Source organism: Ylistrum balloti, unplaced genomic scaffold (genome assembly GCF_031769215.1).
Source record: "Ylistrum balloti isolate Yb309-2 unplaced genomic scaffold, AGI_CSIRO_Ybal_v1 Utg369672, whole genome shotgun sequence".
In the NCBI taxonomy this organism is placed as follows: domain Eukaryota; kingdom Metazoa; phylum Mollusca; class Bivalvia; order Pectinida; family Pectinidae; genus Ylistrum; species Ylistrum balloti.
The window spans coordinates 2,250,323-2,275,767 of NW_026781917.1; the positions used below are offsets into that span (position 1 = coordinate 2,250,323).

Below are 25,445 nucleotides of genomic sequence, written 5' to 3' on the forward strand. Positions count from 1 at the left end.
TCATCATCACATTGGGAAATAAGATTGTATTCCTTGTGCAATTTGGATGTGTTCAGTAAGGTTATGCTGTCAGTCGTTGAAGATTGTTGACATTCAAGAAAAGTTTTGACAATTTAGATCAACATAGCTACATTAGTTGTTTCAAGGACGTGAAATGAGTCAACTTATCAAACTTTGGTAACAATAACAGATGACATAGACTTGAAAGGAAGGTCAATGCAATGAGCTTAAGCTTGATGAAATACAATATAATGATTTATGCAATAAATACTCGAAACAATATTGATGTTGATATATCAATTTATTGATTCATGCAATAAACGGGAAATCGACATGCAATATAACATAAAGTAAGAATGGGGTTGCAGTACACTGACAAAAATATCATTTTTATATCCAATACATTTGTTATCGTACAACAATGGTCAATATGCGTTTCAACAACGTTCCATGATGTGCCAGGGGTAAGAAATACAAACATTTAAAAGTCATCCACAGGCGCTGTTGCATTATAGCTGAATTTTCCTCACTTTTCCTTTCTTTGCTTTCTTTCCACTTTGAATTCCTACGGCGGAACTCGATCCCATACTAGGGCTTGTGATCGCTTGACTTGCTAGATTCCACATACCGCGCATTCTTTTCCATAAATCGTCATTTGCGGGTTTGACAGGTTCGTAGAAGGTAACCTTCTCAGGAACCTTAACACGAGTGGATCCTTCGGGTAATAAATCGACATCCGTGTTCGCTCTGAACATCACCATGCTATCGTCCTGTATTCAATTAAATTATAGGAATCATGTTTAACCATACACATCTAACGTCATATGTAAATATTGAAAAACAATAATGACATAATATTACTATCGCTAAAGCTACTGCTTTTGAAATGGGTTTACCTCGATCAAATTAAAATCTATTGAAACACGTTGGGAATGGATTAGTGAGAAGGGAGAAGATGGGTGGCACGCAGTTTGGAAAAGTCTACACGCATGTTTTAAAAGGTGATACTAACTTGTAAAAGTGACATATACACTGAAAGTAACAACCTACCTCCCGACAACTACTCCTCGTTGATCGAAGCACCAGTTCTGCTGTTTCCACGCGTCCCTTCAGAATCAATTCATAAATAAAATTACTAACATTGATACCTGTTCAAAAAACGACTCTTTGGCTTGAGGTTTTGATTATTATCTCCCCTTAGTAAATATGGAAAATTATTGACTCTAGATAAAAGACTTAAGATTTCATATTTACTATGTTGACCATGATAACCACAGCTTTATAATGTGTTGTTTTATCTAGTATTCAATAAGCTACACGTACATATGTTTCTGTAAATAATAAAAACCAGTGCTATATTTTGTGAATAACATTTGATCAATAGCTCTCCATTACTTCATCAATATATATTTCAAAAGTATAATAATTTAATGATTTTGTCTTTAAATTGTCTTTCACAAAGAATACACACAAAAATCCGAATTACACCTCAAAATAGCCTGTGTCATTTAGAAATGTAGAGATAAGTGAAAATATGTTGGAAGGGGTACAAATGCATAGTAATTAATTAAATAAGTTAATCGACGAAATGATTGGAGTGTATTATCACTAACAAAAATGATTAAACAGAAGGAAAAGCATTCTTTATTAAGGGGAAGCAATTCCCCCTAAACATCAAGAACGACATGAACATGTAGAATTCCTTACCTTACTGGCGTAGCAATCTGAAAACAAAGAATACCCCCTGTACACCTTGTAAGCGGTATGGCCAAATGAAGTACATGTGGAAACAATTACAAAACAAGGAAGTCAAGGAAGATACACATGCAGACTGGATATCCGATTGATTCATGAATGGGGATCAAGAGGATGGAGTTTGGGGAATGGAGAGGAAGAACTGTTATACTGAAGTTTCACATCAGACAACGGTAGGGTAGATTTGGTGAGGGACTGTTATAAGGTCCGAGGTATTTCCCATTTAATTGAATTCTTATTAATTACATAACGTGATGATTTTAATGAAAAATAATTTTAACTTACACCTTTTTATTTCGATCATTCATTGAATCATGTTCATACATACAGATATCACTTAGGAATTGCTTATGACAGATACTGAATTTTGGTGATAGAGATGAAATCTATAGAGAGGCAATCGTACAAAGAAAATATGAATATACCCGTAAATATTTGGTTTGTTTTGTTATTTGTTTGGTTGTATTTTATTTTGAAAAAAATCAGATATATTTTCTTGAAAACCACGAGGCAACAATTTTTCCCTTTATCATACATTTTCTTTCAATTTATTTTTTGTGGTAAGTTTATTCCTGAAAGTTACAGCCTCTCGAGTAGAAAAGAATACAGTTACTTACAGCTTGCTTATGAAAATTCAATAACGTAAAAAAAAACTGAATGATACATTAGATTGAGAACCGTAATGCTTACGTTGATATTTGTCCGTTCTACATCCGTCATCGTTGATGGTGCGGTTTTGGGCGTGGTTCCCCTTCGCATACCCCAGCTACTACTTGGTGGTTTCACGTTCGGGGAATCCTATAGACAAAATGTCGAAGGAAAACTAGTACGTGACAGTTGGCGAAAAATTATCTCGTCTTTTTATTATTGTTTTACTAATATCATCTAAAATAAGATTACTTACAAAATACGAAAAAAAGCAAGATGCAGGACCTTTGTAAATACTAGGCCAATAAGTAGAGATATTTTGGAAGGATAATCGTCCTCTGCTTCATCAATTACACCCGCCAAAAGTATATAAATTCAATCAGAACAGCTATTTGGGATCTATAATTAAACATATATAGGCAACGGCTGTGTCAACACATCGACACTAAGGTATATTTTTGTGCTTGTGCGTTAAAGCTTTTATGCGTTCCATGCGTTCTTGTCAATATGGTATATTCTGACCTTATGTTAGTATTATGTTCCTCACAAACTACCAACCAATTACAGTGTACAGCAACAAATTTAGTCAAATGTTTCACATACTTGTGTTTTTGACTCCATCGGGTGTTTGAGGATCGGCACCTTCTTCTTCTTCTTGATGAGATCCGCCAGCGTTTCTCCTCGTTTCATCCTCATTTTGTAGGCTTTCTCTCTGAGGGATTCTTCTTTAACGACGGGTGTGTTCGATGGAATATCTTTCTCTTTTTCGTCTACTTCCGGCATCCCGTCCTCTCCTTCCTCAGTCTTAATCTGTCAACCACCCACCCATTTTCAATTACAGCACGGTAAAATCTGACTACAGGAATAAATTTGTTTTCAAACAGGAGTAAGAAGACTTGCTGTGAGGATCCTAAATCTTTTATCTCAAAAGATATCATACGTTAAATCAACTTTCAATAAAATTAAATATTTTGTTAAGTCAGATTTCATCGTACCTTTCTGCGATTTCTAATTCGTTTGATTGCACGCTACAAAAAAGTTTGCTAGTTAGAAACATAGCTATAAAAACGTTTAAATCATGGATTGGGTATTTCTGTTAGTTACTTGTTTCCACGTTTGAGTAGGACGGGCACGGGTAAACATGTTAGTCATATTGGTTGCCGATTGGATCTTATTATCATGAATGCAGATTTCTCTAGATTTCCTCAATTTAAAAGATGCATTTTTTTTTTCAATTTATATATTGAATATAATCAGTGCAATGTTTGATAATCAACAAGAAATAAAGATTCTATTAAAGCTTAAGAAACCTGCATTCATACATTTAATTAAACCTTTTCTTAGGTACATACCAAGTACTTTTTTTTCTTTTTCTGTCGTTTCACTGGCATCTTCAATAGAAGCGTAGAGGTGCCGAATGTGATTTTATCTTTTGAATTTAGACGACTTTTTTTCTACAAAACAGATTGCACAATTATAACAGAAAATGCCTACCAATTAAATCATGTCCGCTACGTTCGCAAATTTTGTGAGTCCGTGAATTTGACGAAAGATAAAACATGAGTAACTTTAAAACCAAATGAGAAATAGGAATACAATTGGTCTTACTGATGATTTTGTAGTTTTTTGAAAAACTGAATCCGCCATTTTATCTTAACAGTAATTGTCTAGATTAAATCGTACATTTTATCAAGTACCTCCAATACTAATTTTTGACTTAAACCGTGTGTAAATGTAGAACTTTGTTTCTTCATGTCCAAGAATGGTAGTAGGTCTATACTTAATACTATACATGAATCCATTGAAATGTACAGCGATTCTGTGTTATATCCTACCATATGTACAATATGTATAATGAACATATCTTCTGCTATCATGGTGTTTAAAAAAAGGGGTAGGTATGAGGTTTGTCAACGGAGGATTTGGACAACATGCTGGAAGGTTTGGCATTCAAGAGGGTCGGTTTCATTGGAAAGGAAATTCAAACTGCTATTAACAAAATCATCATTTTCTATATGTCCAAGAAAATTTCTACTTTAAGATAGTGGCATTGGTGACAAACCGTATGTGACTGTGTTTTCTTCTTCCCCTTTATGTCTGAAGCCTGTTTGGACACCTTTCCGTCTTCTAATATTATCGAGACTCGACTTTTTGCACTTTTCTTTCGTCGGCGACGCTTCTTTTTAAGTTTAGCACTATTATTTTCTGTTATTGTTCCAGCATCTACCATGTTCTCATCTCGGGGATTCGGGGTTGCTGACTGAACCACTATTGTTGGAATATCACCACGCAAAGAAAACTCAGTGATATCCTTCACTTCGTATTCATCATCATCCGAGTCAACATCTTCGCCGTAGTCATCGAAGTCCGAAAGGGGTGATTGAATACCCTCCTCGCGTGCCGAAAGAGGAGGCACCGATATCACAATAGATTCCTCTCTCCGTATTGTGTTTCCATTTTTATCCGAATGTATAACACCATCGTGAATGTTTTTACGACGATTGCGAATTTCGCCATTTGCGAATTTAGGATCTGGTCTAGCTGCCTCTTCGATTTTCCTTTTTTTGTAGTTGATCCAGCAGAAGTAGCTGATTATACACCCAATGATTATAACAACCAACGGAATGAGAACAGCCAGAGCTACAGTACCAGCATTCGACACGTCAGACGATGTAGCTGGAATTCAATTAATATACATTAGAAAGCCGGAGTTTCGTATAAGACGTAACTTAAGCAAACATATGTGAAGGAATAAGAATATGTTAATTTTGTGAGAGTCGTAAAGTTATTTAGTTACGGAATCACCCAAACATTAATTTTCATTAATTTATGTACAATGTCTAATTTAAGGAGTTTTCTTTGCAACGTCTAAAATTTTAATATGTCAGTATTCATATTAATGATTCTAAACAAAAATGGCATACTCACGACAGGTACCTGTGAAAATGACAAAAAAAAGAAGATATTTCAGGTCATGTGAAACCAACACTTTACCTACATTATCGAAGTATCTTCTACAGGTTTCGCGTCATTAAAAAACAACACCATTGATTTCAAATCGTGCAGAATTTCATAGTTGACTTACTTGAGAGACTGAAAATGAGGCTTGTACCGGGAGAATTTACTGTCGTAGATGTCTGGTTTTCATGACATTGTTTAGGGTATTGTGTTATATACCGGTTATCTCCAGAAGTTGTCATAACCTTTACAAGTAGACAAAACGAAACTAATAAATATAGACATGATTTTATGCAAATCGCAAATGATATAGGAAAAGAAGTAAAATACATTCTTTCCTTAAATTGATTGATTTGTCTACTTTCTGATGATTTTCTTCTTTCTAAGTGATTTAAGGGTAAATCATTTTCTTGAAGAGATTGCTATGATTTGTATTTATGTATAGTTTAGATAGCTCGCTGTTTATTAAATACTGTAAAAGTATACAGCTTATAATATATCGGACATAAGTGAAGGGTTCCGTTATTATTACAAGATCACCGGTAATTATTATTTCTATATAACTGTATATTATTGGGGTCTTGTGATACATGATATAATGGTAGAGGTGAAAATTTTTATAAAAAATGACACATAACTCTGTGCTAGAAAACGAGTTTTGGTATGAGTTCTATGTATTTATCAGTGGTAAACGGGAACAATATTTGAAGAGGGCAATGTTAAAAGAAATGAAAATATTCCAGCAAAGATTCGAAGTCATGTGTCTACGAAATGGAATTTTTAAAAGTATAGTTGTATTGGCTAAGGGTTCGGGTGACACATGATCGGTGAAGCAAAACCAAACATGTGTGCTGGGTAAAGATTGTAGTAATTAGTTTTGTATTCACCAGTTTCGCAGTAAAAAATTAGACTCGAGCGAAAAATAATTACATAAAAATTAAACAAAATCCATAAAACAAAAGGAAGGAGCAACCGATGAATTTTTAGAGTAACTTCCGAGTCGTTTAGAAGCTTTGCAATTTTGACTCTTTCAAACGCTCATATGTCCAAGCGCATTATCATAATTTTTAGTTTTAACAACTGTTTTCTGTGCTACACCGCATCGATTGTGCAAACAAGACGTAACAGACTATCGTGAAAAATAAAATTGGTAGTATTGCACCAAACAGGTATTTATCGGATGAATTACACATGTTGCTAGAAGATTGATAATGTCAAACACGTAGGTTAAACATAATTGGGGGGATGTCTCTAATAACCCGATGATATTAAGGGTTATATAGGTTACTGAGATATGTAAAACTCACCAGACAAATAAATCGGTATGTAGAAGATTCGTCTGTCGTTGTGTCGGCATTGTACAAATTTATATAGGTATTTGAACTATCTGTGAAACTGTAGAGATAATACAAAATACCGCCACCTGTAAAATAATGAATTATGATGTTAATGACAATGATATTGTTCATGACAATGATATTGTATAATTATAATTATGATATAATGATATTAATACAGTTTATCAGCGTTACCTATTTTACATGTCTGTTATTTTTTTATAATGTACAAATCTATAAACAATTAACTCTTTATTGTTTAAAATAATAAAAATCTTATTTGCTACATGAGAAAAATTATAATATACTATCAAAGCAGTCATTTTTGTTTGAGATTTTTTTTTCATTTCGTGGGTACTCTCAATCCTCGAATTCATGTCCACGAAATGTTCAAATAAGTATAGGTAGGCTTAATGAGCTATATTTATTCACGCAATTCAATGTCCCGGAAATAGGTTTAAAGAAAAACGCGAAAATTCAACCCCACTTAAATATATGATTTCACAGTATGTAGTTTTCGCATTGATATGGAATCTGATGTAAAATAGTTTCCATCTTGCCAGGTAAGCAATTTTGTTTTATTATCAAAAGTTCCATACAACAGCAAAAGTATTCCATCAAAATTGTTTAAAACATTAAGAGGTTGAACATGTTAAGGATCATATTGAGTGTATTTCAGTTAATATCTATTTGCTTAGTTTTTTGCAATTTATTCTTATATTAAAATGTGATTTCATTGCTATTGTTATTACAGCAAATTATTCAGAATCATTGTAATATAAAATTGTATAAATTGTTTTATAAAATTTTATTTTTTACTCACTTGAATACATAACCATTTGGGAACATGATGAATAGGAAAAGCTTATATCGGAGGTAGTGGTACAGACATCAGCTGAAGTTGTGTTACCAGAACATACGTCACTTCCGGATCCGTTATCATACGTGTATGTCCATTTTGATTGTAGGTCTGTTGGGAAGTCAGTTTTGGCACTGTTTATTTCGCCTAGAATTGACCAGAATTTTTCCTTATCAGGACAAACGATATGAATTCGTGCAAAAATCGAGTACGTAACAAGATGTCATATTACATCATAGATACTAAGTTGCCTGAATTGAATTTTCAGTTCATCTATAAAAACTTTTGTCTATGTGTATACAATGTCATCATTTCATACATTACAATTAGACTGGAAACACCACGTTTAATGTTCATTGTTTGTTATTTTACTCTGATCTCAGCTGGTTCGATATCAAATCCTCAGGCAAAATCATTACTATGTTTTACCTGCATCTGACACAGTATTATTGAGCATGAAAGTATTACTGTATTACCATCCTTGACCAGTACGTAATATGTTCCCGTAGGATACGATGACCGGTCACACACGTTCGCGACTGTAAGATTCGTTGTTGGACTAGATGTCTTTAGACGATCATTCCCGGCATAACTGTTCGGCTCTTAAAATTGGAAATGGAACAAGCATCATGAGACAGCCAAGTTATGACAAAAAAGGAAATAATTCCAAAATGAGATACAATGTAGAAATTTACCAAAATCCGATACTGTAGGATTACTTGTTGTTCGTGGTGTTTTCTTCATGTTTTTATTCTTTTCGTGGATACTCTTATTACACGAATAATAACTGTTTAAATTTTTAAAAGCTTATTTCTTTGGTTATAATTATCAACGAATAAAATATCCCAGAAATAGTACTTTTCGGGGGGAAAATGCATGAATTTATATTAGATTTCGAAATTTTCGTTCGTTAAAAGAGAATGAACTATGAAGTGACATTGATACTTTTCCTACAAATGAAGGAATCATATATGAGCTGTCTCGTCTCATTGTGATGAAGTTTCCGTTAAAAGCACATGAGAATAACGTACTAATGTACATCCTAAATATGAGCTTTATACCTTGTTTTATAATTTGTCAACAGTATTGTCAGGAAAAGATAAAATTGGTCTGAACTTTCTTGCATGTTATTTATACGAGTCTTATAAAGAAAGATTTTGACGTAGAAATATAACCACTTACCTGAGCCAATGAAGTATGTAAATTTCGACGAGGATAATTCTGTTAATACTAAACATAGGTAGGCATCAAAATCAACGCTTAGATAGGTAAAAGTGGGGGACCTAGTAAGAAATAAAAAAATACGTATCAACAAAGTTGGACAGCTGTAAAATCTATTACCGAAACACACATTCTGCCCTTGGACAAATATTTCAAACCTCTATTACTTCTCAGATAATTACATCTTTCCATTTGACAACTTCATAATGTTTTATTCAATATTATATTTCGGTAAATGAAAGATATGAATTCTAAAATGTGACATTTTGGTATTGTTAATGGTCAGTGACTCACTGACTATAATAAACAATGTACAATACAATAGGATATACCTTAGGACATATTGTGACCCGGAGTATGTATCACAGGCAAATGTGAAAGTGCCAAATGTCGTGGTGGGGTAGTTAAGAAGAGAGGTAGAGGTGAAGGTCATGGAACCCTGCTCACTGCTCGTCCAGGATCCCTCTAGATTGGTGGGTAGTGAACACGTACATTCTACAAAGTTATAAGAAATCAGATGTAGATATGATCTATGAATACACCAGTTCACAATCAGGCACTTTATATTTCATTACTCAGTCAAGCATATATTTTCTGATAATAGCCATTCGTAAATTTGTATTTCTGTAAAAGCCAATTCCATTTTGACTTCAACCTATTAGAACTAAAATGGTGACTATCAATAGTGTAATGTAAGAACTATTTTATGAAAATGTCAAATATCTGAAAAAGCACATAAATCAGATACACTTCACACATATATAATAGTCAATATAAATGTTTACTAATGTGTCTGATAAGAGATATAACCTGTGAAACAATAATCAATACCGTTCGTTTCATACCAATTAAATCCAACAGTCATTGTACTCGAAATGTAAACCTCTTGAAAAGTTAAAATGCTTTGAAGCTTGTCCACTCAGTGAAAAGTCGATACTATAATTCTTCTCATTACAGCGATAATAAACCTAAATTCTTGTATATTTTTCCTATTTCATTTTCATCATTATCCAAACTCTTAATCGAGCTAATTAAATTACAACAAAGTATCCCTTAAGTGTACGGATGGTCTTTATTCTCAGAATCTTTTCGCCATATTCAAAGAGTATGTGAGACAATTAGATGTGCCAGACACATTGCCGAGTATTAACAACAGGTTTTATCATTATCATTAAACAAGGAAAGGTTTCTTAAATGGTAAATTATCTTAAATGAAACAGGAATATCAGTATTCTGGATTTTATGGTATTGTTTCTAACTACGCATTTCAATTGTTTGTCTTTTGACATGATTTTATCAATTTAGAGTAAAAATTATTATAACACTTATACGATCTTCATTGTTTATTTCGAAAATTGACAGCATATCAATTAACATTTTTCTCTTTAACATGATTTTTTCCGTCAGACATTGGTCTTGATTATACGTAAAGCATTCCTATGTATTTGTCAAGAATGATCATTATAAATGCTATCAACGGAAAAAATCAGAATTATCTTACTTATGAAGTTTAACCAAATCCATGATTGCTATGTTAAAACCAATATATAACTAACTTAAGTTTCTTGTATATCTGCTCAATGTTAAGCGGATAGATATAAAAAATACTGTATAAATATAATGCTTTATGAAATAATATATGTATGAGGTAATAATTAAATATATAAATAAAAGAATATTTACTCATCGGTATTAATTTATATAATTAAAATCTCATTTTATGTCATACCTTTAACTTTTACTAAAAACGGATAAACAAAATTCTTACTTCTGAATATACATGATATATTACTAAGGCCAATGTTGCAGTAAACAAGGGCAATTAGAATAATTAAGATAATATTCCCATAGTAAACAATTTACTATGTCACATAATTAACAGAAATATACCGTTAATTACATACCTGAATATCGAACTAGGAATAATATCCATAGCAACGCACCAATCCCCATGGTCTCAAATAGGCCCCCTCCTTAATAAGGTCACGGTCTACGTCATGTCACCAATTGCCATCATATATGTCATCGATTGATGCAGAGAGGTGTCATCCTCATCATACTGGATCAGTCACCGAAACGTACTGTAGAGGTTTGGTATCGTTAGACAGTGCTACACCTTACCATGTAGGGCGCTGCTAATCCCATTCGGCAGGAAAATTGCACTAAACAGATTACTTTCATTGTTTAGCTACGACAATCAGGTATTTAAACTATATTGTCAATTGTTGTAATAAAACTAGATCAACTATAAACTACATAAATCGGATTATGTTCTGTTAAACTTTAAGTTTCCTGTGTAAAGCCCTTCATTTTATAGTATGATGGTTACCAAGGCTCAAGTTACCACAGTATGGTTGGCTTATCCAAACAGTTTTTGAAAACGCATTTCAGCATTTTTGTCATCAGTCTTTTTCACAAATGACATAATATAATATCTTTATTGAAAAAAAGAGATATAAATGAGTAAATAAATGGTCAGGGAAAAACTCGCACACATTGCTTTCTACCTGACATTCTGATATATGCATATCGTTAAGCTGACTATTTTCACACATGGAATTCGTCCATGTTAATTCCTCCAGGTTTTATCCGGCATTTGACCATTCTGCATTTACTATGTGTATACTTTGTACTAGAACGATAATTCCCGAAGTTTTACACATTATCGGCTATGTGTAAGCCTTTGTACTAGAACGATAATTCCCGAGGTTTTACATATATCTGTCCAAATTGCATTTGTCTGAACCAGGTAGATTACGGGATTGACTTCTCTTACACATTGTTCTACTTAGAAGGTTCACAATAGGGATACAATTATCTAAATACCATACCAATATACTGAACATTGTTAACATTGATAACTGTATTGATGGTCTTGTTTCCAGTTTTTGTTATCCATGCTAATGATATGTTCTATCTCTTCACTTCACGTTTTTTGTTTTACCACGACCATGAATTCTGTTTTTGTCATTGTTGACTTTTTCTTTCAAATTGCGCTGTGTTGTTAACACTTCAGTATATTTTTCCTATAATTCATTAAAAATATTTTTGATCCTTGGTTGGCGCTTGTCCACAGATAAAGGTATTTATGGCATGTTTGCGTTTATATATAATGATAAACACGACTGTCCATGCCTAGGTAAATCATGATAAAATTAATATTTTCCTTTCATTGCATACAATTTTCACTTGCTGGTTTGATATCAAAACAAGAAGAATGGAAATCTGAAAGTGCCATGATAATTAAGCGTTCCGTGAAACAATACATAGTTTTCGTATCGAGGAGGGTCCCTACTATTGTTAGTTACAATAGGTGACATAAAATCAGTTTGGGGCAGTAAAGTTTAAGATATTATACAACATTATGTAACATTGTGCCTATAGCTGATTTAATTCACATGTCAGGATTTGGTAGCAATATTAACTAGAGGCTTTAATATTATATAAATATCGATAGGTTTGATATATGAACACCATATATTGCTTGTTAAGTGTGTATTAGCATATCAGACTTCAGATGGATTTTTTGTCATAGGGTAAATATTTAGGTTATGGGGGAAGCATATTAAGACGTTTTATACATGTAATAATGGGATATCACACACACACACACACACACACACACACACACACACACACACACACGCACGCACGCACACACACACACACACACACACACACACTTAATTAATAAAGAACAATTATTTAAAATAAGGAGATAAACAAAATAAATTGAAAAATAAAAGGCGTATAGATAACGTAACTTTCAAAATATTTCAGAATGCAATGATTTAAATAAATGTGACAAGATAGCTTAAAGGTCAAGCGAAAACCTCCTGTCCACGAGTCAAATCCCTGGCTTTTATGTACTAATTGTCTATAATATATGGATGCACGACTTTGAGTGTACTTGCCGACGTTATTATCACAGAACAATGACATTTCCTGATGGCCCCGAGACATTTCAACAGAACCGTTGTAACGTAGTAATGGTATCTAATAACATTACCACTATCCTGAACGTTCGTCACATGTACATGCAATTTTAATTTTCGTAAATATATTGAATATAAAGTCACAAGGTGTTCGGCCATTTCTTATTTTGAAATGCAGTTACTTAGTAATTTTTCTATAATTATGGAACATTTTACTGTATGTTTTCTTATTTTGATACCACATATATGCTGCTTTAAACTATTTGAGGAACTTGATTCTGAAGAAACAGGTGAGTAAAACTATTGTAGAAATTCTCCTAATGTGCTAAAGGACGAAAAGATGTATGATGTAGCTTAATTTAATATTTGGCTCTACCGTATCTAATTCTAGAGATGTATTAAAATATTCACTTATGTATATTTATTTGCCGTTAGTAGTACCACGTGCTCCGTTTCTTTTCAACGGAGCTCGTGATTAATGGTCATATTTTGAAAATATATTTTAAACCCAAAATGGGGACATATATACACACACTTTGTGAATTAGGTTTGTTAAATTAAAAATAATTATTTCCCGGTTAAATTATCAACGGCTACAGCAAGAGCTAATTCCGATGACATTTTAAATTTTAAAATTTTAAATTTTTCCTGTATCTATTGCTTATTATAGTAAAGTAGCAAAAGAAAGTACGATTTGTTTAACAATATATTACTTTTTTCTCTATATTATCCCCTCTCCTTTTTTAAACAATAAACACGTTATATTCATTACAGAAATTGTGAGTGTTGAAATGGATTCATCGTTTATAAACGTACGTAACCGACGATCAGAAGAAATCGATTACCCCGGGTTTGTCGATTACAAAGTTTCCATCAGAGGGGAGGATAAACGTCTACATCTCACAAAAACAGCCCATCTGGATCGAGAAATACCTATGTATCTTATGTCAAGGGAAAATAGCCTAAAACTTCATCAACAATACACAATAGTACGTACCAGACTAATTAATCTTCATCAAAACGTATATTTATATACAGAGTATGGAAATTAAAACAGAATATCGAAATATATTAATTAACAAATATAATATAAATATTTCCTTTTCAGGGTGATATTTCCCGCCATCATTTTTTTTTTTTTACATTTTACGGAATACTGGGGGATCAAATTTGCCTGATTGATATAAAGAGTTTTTATTTACTTCTTTAAGAAAACATTACGATTCATGGAGTTCTGATGGCATGTTATTAAGTCACTCCTATTTGGTTTAAAGATTTGAATAATATCAAAGAATATATAAATAATGTACTTACGGAAGGGAATTTTAATTACAGATAAAACATTTCTTATCGACCGGCACAATAAGCATGCAGAAGGATCCCAATTACTATGCACCAACAGTACTGTTTGTGCTTGAGTATGCTGCAGCCATGCAGTGTACCAATCAATATAAGTGTATATAACAAGATAAATACAAGATATTATACACATTTTTATACCTATATTGTATCTATATTTGTATATGGTATATTACTTATTTTGTTATATTGTTGAAAACATTTTTTCAGAACTATGCTACTTATCAGGACAACGATACTGGAGCCTCCATTTTACTGAAGTGTGACGAGACCTTGCCATCTTGTAGTCTGGTAAACAAAATATATATTATGCATAGCTACACTGTCATAAACTACCCTTACGTACTACGGTCACATCATCAACATAACCCTTTAAAATTAGTTCTGTTGCGTCATCCTGTGCGTAGTATTATTTTGATTATATTGTAAATAAAGCGTTACTTTGCTTCAGTATGGCGGATTCTACCATGAAGGTGAACATTTTAGAATTCAGCCACATTCTCAAGGAAGCAAACATCACAGCATCGCCAAAACAACAAGGCCAGTGACCGCTTATCGCGATTCAAGGTTACATGGTAATGTATAGGAATTGTACGGATACTATATTAAGGTTGAAAATTAAAAGAAAAAAAAGAAGTAATTAAAATGAAAACCTATCAAATAAATGTATCAATGATTCATAGTAGTGAAAGGAAAACTACAACTGCTTGATACTAAATTTACTTTTGTGTTTTCCAAAAGGTGACGTCAATTCTCTAGGACATGATATCATCAGACACGTAAGAAAGAGAGCAGTATCCCATGGTAACAATCACGTGGTTGAAATACTTGTCTTTCTGGATGATACAATCTACAATTTGTAAGTAGATTAATAACTACAACATGATGGTATCAAATGAGAAAATAACGATAAATTAATGCCGACTAATTAAAAATGTTATTCTGATTGACGAAACGAGAGAAAATATGAACAATTGAACATTTGAAGAAACAACTGAAAAGTTCAAATGAAAAAGCCCAGGCATTCCGAATTCAGAAGCGTCCTTCGTTTCATTGACACCACCCGCTTTGTAAATAATATATACGTTTAGATAATTAAATACACGAGTACTTCACAAGATAAATAATATCAAATAAACTTTAACGATTTCAATAGTGAAGTTTTGTCAATGATGTCAGTCTTATCTGGTTTTACTTATCTATGCTTTTCTCCATTGAAAGTTTCATGAAACTCAGCGACGGAAATGAAAAAGAAGCGTTAGCGAAAATGAAGATGTACTACATACTTATAGCAAATGATGTAAGTCATCGAGACAGGTAAAATATTATAAGTCATCGAGACAGGTAAAATATTGTAAGTCACCGAGACAGGTAAAATATTACAAGTCATCGAGACAGGTAAAATATTATAAGTCATCGAGACAGGTAAAATATTATAAGTAACCGAGACAGGTAAAATATAATAAGTCACCGAGACAGGTAAAATATAATAAGTCACCGAGACAGGTAAAATATTATAAGTCATCGAGACAGGTAAAATATTATAAGTCACCGAGACAGGTAAAATATTATAAGTCACCGAAACAGGTAAAATATTATAAGTCATCGAGACAGGTAAAATATTATAAGTCACCGAGACAGGTAAAATATTTTAAGTCACCGAGACAGGTAAAATAGTAAAATAATATAAGTCATCGAGACAGGTAAAATATTATAAGTCACCGAGACAGGTAAAATATTATAAGGCACCGAGACAAATATTATAAGTCATCGAGATTGGTTGAAGCTGTATGGCACATCTTTATTTATTAGTTGTCTTCAATGTGTCTAATTCACTGTGACTTTCCGAAGTCTCGTTTTAACTCGCCGTTTGGATATTATTTCTTACTATGTATAATTATGTAATTAGCCCAACACTTAATGTGTCAGCCATCTTTCAATTCCTACTTTGAAAAACGACCTCTTGTTCCACGATATTCGCGTGAGAAAATGAAATAAATGAATTTGAATTAATCTGAAAGTAAAATTGCCAGCGCAAAGACCCTGTTTACACTCTCCGAACGTTGTCAATGAAATGGTTATGCAAACTTTGAAATAATATAATTAACAGAAATTACACACTTTTAACATATATTTAAATATGATAATACTTTTATCAGTTGCTAACATTTTAGTCTCTTTAAGAAGATACTTGATAGATACATTAATTCTAAACGAATATTTTTCACACTGTACATATTGTGATTTGTTTTTGCCAAGTAACAGGGATCTCAGATACAATCTGTCCTCACAAGCTGACTTCTTTTCACACTTCTTTCGACTTTTCAAGATGGATTTACGTTACCAGTCATTAAGTGATCGACATAACAGGTTCAAAGTCGACATCATGATCAACGGATTTGTATTTGCTCAGGTAAGATTAAGTCAAGAGACACGACCTATTTTCTAATACATATATTTTATTAGAAACAAATTCTATTTGTAGAATTATCTAATATTGCGCTTTTAAGTATGTGCCTTTTTTCTAACTTGAAATCTTGATTGTATAGTTCTTTCTATCAGATTTGGACATCATAAAGACTTTTTTTTTACTGAATTTAAAGATTTATTGCATGACGTGTGTGAATCATACCCCGATATGATCAGTGGGTTTCTTTAGTCAGGTATCCCTTTGGCTTTAGCAGCAAATCGTACATGTTTTACTTCTTTGTTTCTTTTAGACTCCCGACGGTTTCCCTTGGATACCAAAATATGTTCAGAGCAACAATATTTTCGACGCTGAGAATTCTATGAAGATGTTTGGAGATTACCAGTACGGCAACAGAAAATACCTGCCGGCTTTCGACCATGCTATGCAATTCAGCAGGTAAACCATTGATAATACATTAGTTTTATTCAAAAGATAACCGTACAATTAAGAATGCTAAGAAACAGTGATGGCTTTCAACTGAATAAAGATGTTTTGGTAGAAAAACTAAATTAAACATTAGTTTTATATGGCTAGGTCTGGAAAATCATTGAAAGGGTCAAAGCTGTAGACAAAAGTAGGCATTAGTATGGAAAATATTACTGATTTAGGCACTAAAAACATCAGAAAAATATTGACATATCAGCAAAATCATAATCCAGTTTCAATAAAAATCGGACAAATTATGAAAAAAAACAAACAAAAATTACTCGGAGACTCCTGAAAAAGTACAAAGAGAATAAGACCAGCTGTTCCGGAAGAGTAAGCGTTCCGCTTCATTCACGACATCCGCCAAATAAACTTTGATCAATCCAAGAAAAGTAAGTAAAGTCATGTTCTCAAATAAAAACAATGTATTCAACAACGGAACCAACGGGAGTCAAGCACGCCCAGTTTTATATCGTACATAGAAATAGAATATCGAACATTTGGTATTATATATATATATATATATTCTTTTAAATATTTTTGATAAAAAAATTAATGAATAAATTAAGATAAAAACATCTGTATATCAATTCCTTGTTATTCTTTTGACCACTGTAATGATTTTACATTCATTGTGTATGTTTCTGACGTCTACAGAAGGGATCTTGCGTTTTATGAGGATGGATGGCAAACCGATCTGTTAGGTAAGATAATATATGTTTTGTTTTTCTTTGATGGTTCAAATGTCCGATATTTTACCAAATGTTGATTTTTTTTTCATTGAAGTTTAAACAATATTTACTTTCTTTTTTCAGAGGTTTTAATGTTCGTGGATTTAAATAGCGAGAAATAGAGACACACGAACATAATAACCTGAGATAATATTGATCCCATTTACCGTAACACAGTGAGGATTTTATTGAAACGTCGTAACTATTTTCTACCTTTGTGTACATAGGTTTATAGTGCAGCTGAAAAAGTCAGTCGACTCCTTACCATCTCGTACGCTACGTATGTCAGTCGGCTTCACACTGGTCGTTTGTCTGAAAGTGACAGTGTAGTCATCGAATCGTCACACTTCAAACTGTTATTGGTTCTATTCCTTTGACAACCTGAAGGAAATGCTCCAAAATAACCATGTCCATATTTCTTTACCTCGTTAACTTATTAAATGCAATGTTTTCCTCATAAATCATGCAAAACTGATACAAACTTTCGTTTGTTTGTTGTTTGATTATTTGTTTTGTTGTGTTTGTTTGTTTTTATAACAGCTCTAGCAATGAAAAACTGGGATGAGCAAGATATATATGTTTTGGAAACACTGACTCTAGAAAAGAAAAAAAAAAGAAAAGGAAAAAAACAAAACAGTAGACCATTTTCATCGTGGCATTTATATTAAATGGCAAATATACTCAAAGTGTTTTTGTTGTGTTCTAGTATCATATAGAACTTGCCAATATCGTTCCGGTGTCTTACTAATGGTGTTTAATTTGAACTACTGCGTTTTTATTTTCAACATTTATCCATCTATTTGATCGTGTGTCGTTCTTTCTGTTTTTCATTTCGCAATCATATTGTATAAAATACGAATTGATATATTTCCGAAAGTAAATGGGATCTTGATTTAAGTTCGGCGACATTTCAATTTGAGTACAATCTTTGTATTTCTACAAATGACATTTGTTAACGGATAAAGATTCTCCTTAATGCATTGAACTGTTTTTTTCACCCTTGACATTCAATAATTCGCACGTGTAATATTTGCATTTCTTTGAACGTAACAGGTGTTGCGTTCAAGGGTACAACTTGTTCCACACCGACTATGGCGGTGTCCATTATAGAGGATTCTTCGTACGGTACGACTGGACAGACAGCATCACACGAATTAGGCCACAGGTAGGTCATGTACATAGTTATCAAAGACGAAGCATGAACATGTGCATCATTTGTCTGCCTTTACAGGAGGACGCGTATCTGTTTTGCTATCCAGTTATATATTTACATTAAAAAAAGTAATTTACTGAAAACATATTTTCTGAGTATTTGTTTTTCGCGATATCTTCATTAACCGGAAATAAAGCAAAGTTAAATATCCAGTGAATGTTACCAAATATACAGTATACCAAAAATCATTGAGGCTACCTATGTTAGGTGATCCCTCATGGAGAATCCCTGGCTGGATTCTAAAGCAGATTGCCTATGTTCAAATATGGCACTTGCCATCCAGGATATAGATAAGTATCAATAATGAAAAATAAATAAATAAATATCGGATGAAAAATAATAACACGAGATCAACTGATTAATAAGGCTAGTTCACCTCCCAATCTAGAATTTGACACTTCTTTCGACCAGTCCCCCCACTCCTTTAGGTTTCAACATGTAGGCCAATAGCATCACTAACGAGTCCTAGAAGGATGAAACAGCCGTATGTTGCAGTTTGGTTTATTGTTTGGCTGTACTGTACCTAATCTAAATTTATAGTGAATGGTGCTTTTCACTTGGAATTTTGTACAATTGTCTATATCTCTAACAGTATGTGGTGGTGTCTCTGTCTCTAACAGTCTGCGTTATATGTCTCTTACAGTCTATGGTCGTGTCTATGTCTTTTACAATCTGAGTTCCTGTCTTTATGTCTAACAGTCTGATGCCGGGTCTATATCTCTGACAGTCACGGATCGTGTCTATGTCTCTAACAGTCTGAGTTCGTGTCTTTATGTCTAACAGTCTGGGGTCGTGCCTCTGTCTCTAACAGTCGGGGGTCGTGTCTATGTCTCTAACAATGTGGGATCGTGTCTATATGTCTAACAGTCTGGGGTCATGTCTATATGTCTCTAACAGTCTAGGGTCGTGCCTCTGTCTCTAACAGTCTGGGGTCGTGCCTCTGTGTCTAACAGTCTGGGGTCGTGTCTCTGTCTCTAACAGTCGGGGCTCGTGTCTATGTCTCTAACAGTGTGAGTTCCTGTCTTTATGTGTAACAGTCTTGATTCCTGTCTTTGTCTCTAACACCCTGGTGCCGTGTCTCTGTCTCTAACAGTCTGAGCTGGTGTCTTTATGTCTAACAGTCTTGGGTCGTGTCTATGTCTCTAACAGTGTGAGTTCATGTCTTTATGTGTAACAGTCTTGATTCCTGTCTTTGTATCTAACAGTCTGGTGCCGGGTCTATATCTCTAACAGTCTGAGTTCCTGTCTTTATGTCTAACAGTCTGGGGTCGTGTCTATGTCTCTTACAGTCTGAGTTCCTGTCTTTATATCTAACAGTCTGGGGTCGTGTCTATATCTCTTACAGTCTGGGATCGTGTCTATGTCTCTAACAGTCTGAGCTCCTGTCTTTATATCTAACAGTCTGGGGTCGAGTCATGACGGAGATGTCGGTTGTAATGATGACAAACAATACATAATGGCGGCTTTTACTGCTCCATCAACGCAGAATGTGGCAAGACATATGTGGAAGATGTCGTCTTGTTCATCAGACGCTATTTACAATTACTTAACCAGGTAGGTGGCGCTTTCACGCCATATTCATCTGGTAATGTAAATCTAAACTTAAGATTTACAATTTTAATTGATTGTTTTTCAGCACCTTTTAAAATTTTTCCTCTCCACTTTTTCAAATAATAATTTATCTCCCTCTTGTCAAATCAGAAATTTGACTTTAAAACAATGATGACCTTAAATAAAAAAGAATGTACAATGATAAAAATATCATTGAAATCTTTCTGTAGTACATTCAGTCCATATTTGTGTTTCATTCTATCAATATGTGGAACGTTGTCCATTCTAATATCAAGCGAATTTTATCTGATAAGACAAATCACTGTTATCCAAGATTTGTTTTAGAATGAGACCTATTTGAACAATTTTATTGTATTATGATAACTGATGATCTTCAACATATTGTGACTTCTTCCCTAATCGTCTACGTTTAACATTTTACAATATTGCGTCTGATAAGTCAGCCTGACAGGATGTCAATTTGATAGGTTTTGAAACAATATGCTAATTTCATTACCTCTACCTGTAATATTTGCGTGTGATACATCAATAAAATATATAATGTTGTTGTATTGTGCCTACATTGTAATTTAAGTCCGGCTCAAAGAATTTTATGACATGTAGATTTTACAAAAGAAAATTGTCTTTATTTGACATTCTAAGTTTCACATTTCCTTTTATTGTAGGATGGGTAGCCGTGTATGTACAAAGAAGAATAGCTTTCCTAAAAAAGATTACGATAGGGACCATGGTCTGGCAAGTGGAGGACAAATATACGACCTAAGTAGTCAGTGTAAATTAAGACAGGGCAAAACATCGTTCTTGTGCCAAGTAAGTAGTAACTAAACCAAGCAGGGAAAATAGCTCAATTGTAAGATTTCAATCTTTTACCCAGTACTCTTAGGGATGAATAACATATTTTAATGGTGACACTATGAAATATGTTATTTCTATACAATTCATTTTTCGAATTCAATATAATTGTACCCTAACGCTAACGTATACATATATCTAATTACTTTCTAGATAGAGGGTAGAGGGGGGAGTCAGTATTATACATATACTTAGCCATAAGTGAGAGACCACGCATATCTTAGATTAGCCTTAATTTTGTTAGCTGTAAGAAAAGTATTCAATGAGATCTGAACAGGATATATAGAAATGTTTACACCTGGCTAAACTATATACAGACGACAGGAAAAGAAATTGAAAGAACAGGAAATACAATATTAAAAAGACAAAAATGCATTTCCAAAGTTTAGAAAAATAAATAACTTCAACCTTGATGCAATATGAAATCATCAAAACGTATTGTTTGAACAAGATGATTAACACTATTTTACTCCAACAGAAATATCCGAACTTCCGGTAAAGGTAAAACAGCTTGCACGCTAAGAACATAAACACGTGCTACACCGGAAGTTGTTAATTTGAGATTGATTGATGTTGGCAGTGTAAAAAAAGTTTAATATTTTGTAAGATAGTGTCAGATCATCTTTGGTTATACCAGTAAGTTTAAATGTATTATAACGAGTTTTCATTATGATTGTTTTTGTACAATGTGGATTACAAACATGAATATATCACATAAATAGTTGTCATTTTCCTGATTTTGTTTCCATATTTGTGAATATATATTTGTCTCGTCATTCAATATCTAGTATGTTGGAATCTAGAAAAAGGATCATTCCCCAGTTTGAGGGTAGAACAGAGATATATCTACCTTCGGAAGAGATTTCCGATAGTCTTACTCTTGGCAAAGGCTCGGGTTAGACAAATTCATTTGTACTACCCGGCTCAAACTAGGGAAAGATCAAATCAATCAACACGATCTATTGGATATCAAAATATAAATATCGAGTATAGCAATCACGCTTCCGGTACAAATCTGTGGCCTGTTACTCGTACCTGAGGGAGCTTCTGCCACTTCTGATTCAATGCAGAAAGTAATTCTCCAGTTGAAGAGAGCCTTGCACTAGTCGGTCTGTGTGGTTTGGGATTTATCTGGCACTGCAATGCGGAACAACTAAGCGTCGAAGGTTACTTTCCATCAGTAACATGCAAGTAAATCAAAAAGTTTAGAGAGGAAAAAACCTAAACAGTAACACCGTCATCAGCAAATACTGCTGTGCCCAGAAAAGCGCGGCCCTTGTAAGTAAAACGCGGTTTTCATCAGACCAGTGAACCCTTCGCCAAGACCTAACAATCCATGTCCGCAGATCACGTGCCTGTCGCAGTCTTGCTTGTGTGTCTCCTTTGCGGTCAAGAGGGGGCATTTTATTGGTTGGTGAGAGTGAAATCAAATACTGTTCATATGTCTGTTGATTGTATATATGTCGGCTAACACGAACATTGGCGTTCCATTGTCCTCTGAACCTGTTGGCGATGATGAATGGAGCTCGCCTTGTCTGTCTACACAGTAGTTTGTCTGTCTACACAGTAGTTTGTCTGTCTACACAGTAGTTTGTCTGTCTACACAGTAGTCTGTCTTTTCTATTTGTGATCTTTCGGGGTCTGCCAGACCTGGGACGTTTGTCGCCGTGGTCACTTCGATTTAGACACCAAGAAATAACAGAATGCCCTACCACCTTGAAGCCTGTCATCTTGTAGCATTTGTCAGATTTTTACGTGCAAGCTCATAATTCAGTATGAACAGGGTTATTATTTACACGTAATACACGCGCAAACGCAGCTTTAGGTGGTACACCAAACTTGTGTGTTGTTAGAGAACGGGGTACCCAAGTCTAATCCGGTAATGTTGAGTATTGGTAGCATATTTCACACAAAGGAGACACTACGAGAATGATAAGGTTTATTTTAACAAAAGGAAAAATCAGTTTTGATTAAAATTTTCACACTGAATTTTATCGTCTCTAAGTCATGGTCTGCTGTTTATTTGACTGTCAGAAAAAAATTCACATTTATGGAAAGTGTTGAGTAAGCATCTGAATAATACTAAGATAATATTTCACGTCCTTTGTGATGAATCAAGTGTCGACTACCGCTACAAGTGATATTCGGCTGGTTTACATTCTAGCCACTTGTATGATTCATTCAAAACTTTTATAAAAAAAAAAAAAACGTTGCGAATGTATTGCCATCTAAGTATTGAATGTGTGTCTACATAATATGATCCCGGATAAGGATGGTCAAATTTTACAATTCAGTACTGGTAAAATGGAAACATGACCTTAGTAAAATGTTTTGTAAACTGTAGGAGCATGATAGCGTCACTTCCCTTATAGAGAAAATCATCTCCGCAGCTCAGGTTGTCGTGTTTCCAATCAGTTAATATTCCTCTTTAATCCGTATCGATATAAGACACAGTTAACACAAACTACACATCCATTAACCTACTTAGATAAGGATTCATCATTTCCTGTTTTCATACGGCTTACTTGAATTGATTTACAGGAAGCAGACCCTACAATTTGCTCTAACGGGATATATTGTAAAATTGAAAACACGAACTACTGTCAACGTATTCTGGCCATGGATGGTTCGGACTGCGGGCAAGGCAAGGTAAGTCGTGACGCGAACTTGTTTATGTTCAATTATTTTCGCTTTGTCAAATCTTTTACAAATATAGCTACTAGTATACATCCGTTTTAACGGAAAAAAATTCGGAAAGCAAACCGAATATTTTCTAACATTGTACAAATAACAGAGAAGAGTTTAGAACTTGTCGATACAAAGGAATTAAGAATCAGTATAGACAAATAATCACTTCAGCTCCACCAGACAGGTGTTTTTCCTTACAGGAATCCATGATATACATGTGAGAGTTGCACTAACTCCAAAAAGTTTATAATTTTCATATTGTATACTTTCACATGATACATGTTATAATACCAAAAACGCTAAATTAATATTACCTATCATCGAGTAACAGTTCAAAGATTACTGTAGATAACTTAGATTTCGTGAACACTTTATTTTGCGGACTTCCCTCTTAAGACATATTCACAAATACATTATTTCGCGAGCGCTGATCTAGAAATCATTTTCAACTCAAATGAGCTATCAGAGACACGGACTTTGCGAGACTCCTAAATAGTTTACCGAGTAAAAATGGATGTCCTCCACGGTTATTTTCGTACAAATAATCGCGAGTGATTTGAATTCGCGTTTGACTATCCTCGCGTATCATTCGAAAATAAATCCCACGCGAAATATAAGTGATTTACCGTAGATGACATTATAAAAAGGTACTGTACACGATTGATTACAATATACAGTATGTAGGGATAGATTTTAAAGAAACATGCATAATTGATTAATTACGTTGCATCATGTACATAGTAATTTAATTACACCAAACCAAGAATGACAATAGACATTTAAAATTATATGGTGTGATATGAGTAGGGTGTAAAATCAAAGGTAGGCTATGTAAGACTCGATTTGGATTATTTTTAAATATCATTGACCCATAATACACAAAATGTACTCTAAATAAACAGTGCCGCTTTGGCCAATCAAACGTTTTGTTACAAAATGATTTCATTTTACGTTATGGTGTGGTAAAAAAGCCAATGGAAATGCTCGTTTCATATTTTAACCGTTTTTAACTTCATCGATAGAGTCACAATACTGTAAAATCCTATATTTTCGCGAGAGTTAGTTTTCCTGATTTTCAAAACATACAATTTCGTGGAGACTTGCTTTCATGGGTAAAATATCTATTTATACTAATCCAGCAGTTCGTGGACAATATCCGAATTCAACAGCAGTAAATCCTACACGAAAATTACTGATTTGACAGTAGGCAATACAATCATTGTCATATAATAAACCTCGTTTAAACGACATTTTTCCTGTCGAAAATATGAACAGGTGTATGATCGGATTCCCATGACTTCAATACCTTTCTGTTGTAGATATGTAACGAAGGCAAATGCGTGCGTCGATCCAAGGGTTCCGGCAATCGTCCTCGTGCTTTGGATAATATGAATTCTGGGTTTTTGAAATCGGGTGTGTAA

The 25,445-nt window shown here is 33.8% G+C and overlaps 2 protein-coding genes across 2 annotated transcripts; one reads left to right on the plus strand and one right to left on the minus strand.

Annotated features, from left to right (window-relative positions):
• Positions 1-509: 509 nt before the first annotated feature.
• On the minus strand, positions 510-10,731 carry LOC132563114 (uncharacterized). The gene is made up of 13 exons (XM_060227876.1): positions 10,683-10,731; positions 9,111-9,273; positions 8,740-8,840; positions 8,034-8,159; positions 7,522-7,704; positions 6,669-6,784; positions 5,489-5,606; positions 5,332-5,340; positions 4,466-5,079; positions 3,756-3,857; positions 3,007-3,213; positions 2,446-2,553; positions 510-770 (listed from the first exon to the last, which is right to left on the minus strand). The coding sequence occupies exons 1-13, from the start codon at positions 10,729-10,731 to the stop codon at positions 510-512; spliced, it is 2,157 nt and encodes a 718-aa protein (XP_060083859.1).
• Positions 10,732-16,401: 5,670 nt separating this feature from the next.
• LOC132562582 (metalloprotease mig-17-like) lies at positions 16,402-25,445 on the plus strand. The gene is made up of 8 exons (XM_060227334.1): positions 16,402-16,485; positions 16,793-16,938; positions 17,626-17,672; positions 18,753-18,864; positions 20,314-20,466; positions 21,150-21,294; positions 23,878-23,985; positions 25,344-25,445. The coding sequence occupies exons 1-8, from the start codon at positions 16,402-16,404 to the stop codon at positions 25,443-25,445; spliced, it is 897 nt and encodes a 298-aa protein (XP_060083317.1).

Coding starts and splice junctions, on each gene's coding strand:
- LOC132563114 (XM_060227876.1), bottom strand. CDS start 10,731: ATGGGGATTGGTGCGTTGCTATGGATATTATTCCTAGTTCGATATTCA. Junction 3,858..4,465: donor AGAAAACACAGTCACATACG/GTTTGTCACCAA, acceptor TCTGTTTTGTAG/AAAAAAAGTCGTCTAAATTC. Junction 771..2,445: donor TAGAACGGACAAATATCAAC/GTAAGCATTACG, acceptor AATTGAATACAG/GACGATAGCATGGTGATGTT.
- LOC132562582 (XM_060227334.1), top strand. CDS start 16,402: ATGGATTTACGTTACCAGTCATTAAGTGATCGACATAACAGGTTCAAA. Junction 16,486..16,792: donor ACGGATTTGTATTTGCTCAG/GTAAGATTAAGT, acceptor TGTTTCTTTTAG/ACTCCCGACGGTTTCCCTTG. Junction 20,467..21,149: donor ATTTACAATTACTTAACCAG/GTAGGTGGCGCT, acceptor CTTTTATTGTAG/GATGGGTAGCCGTGTATGTA.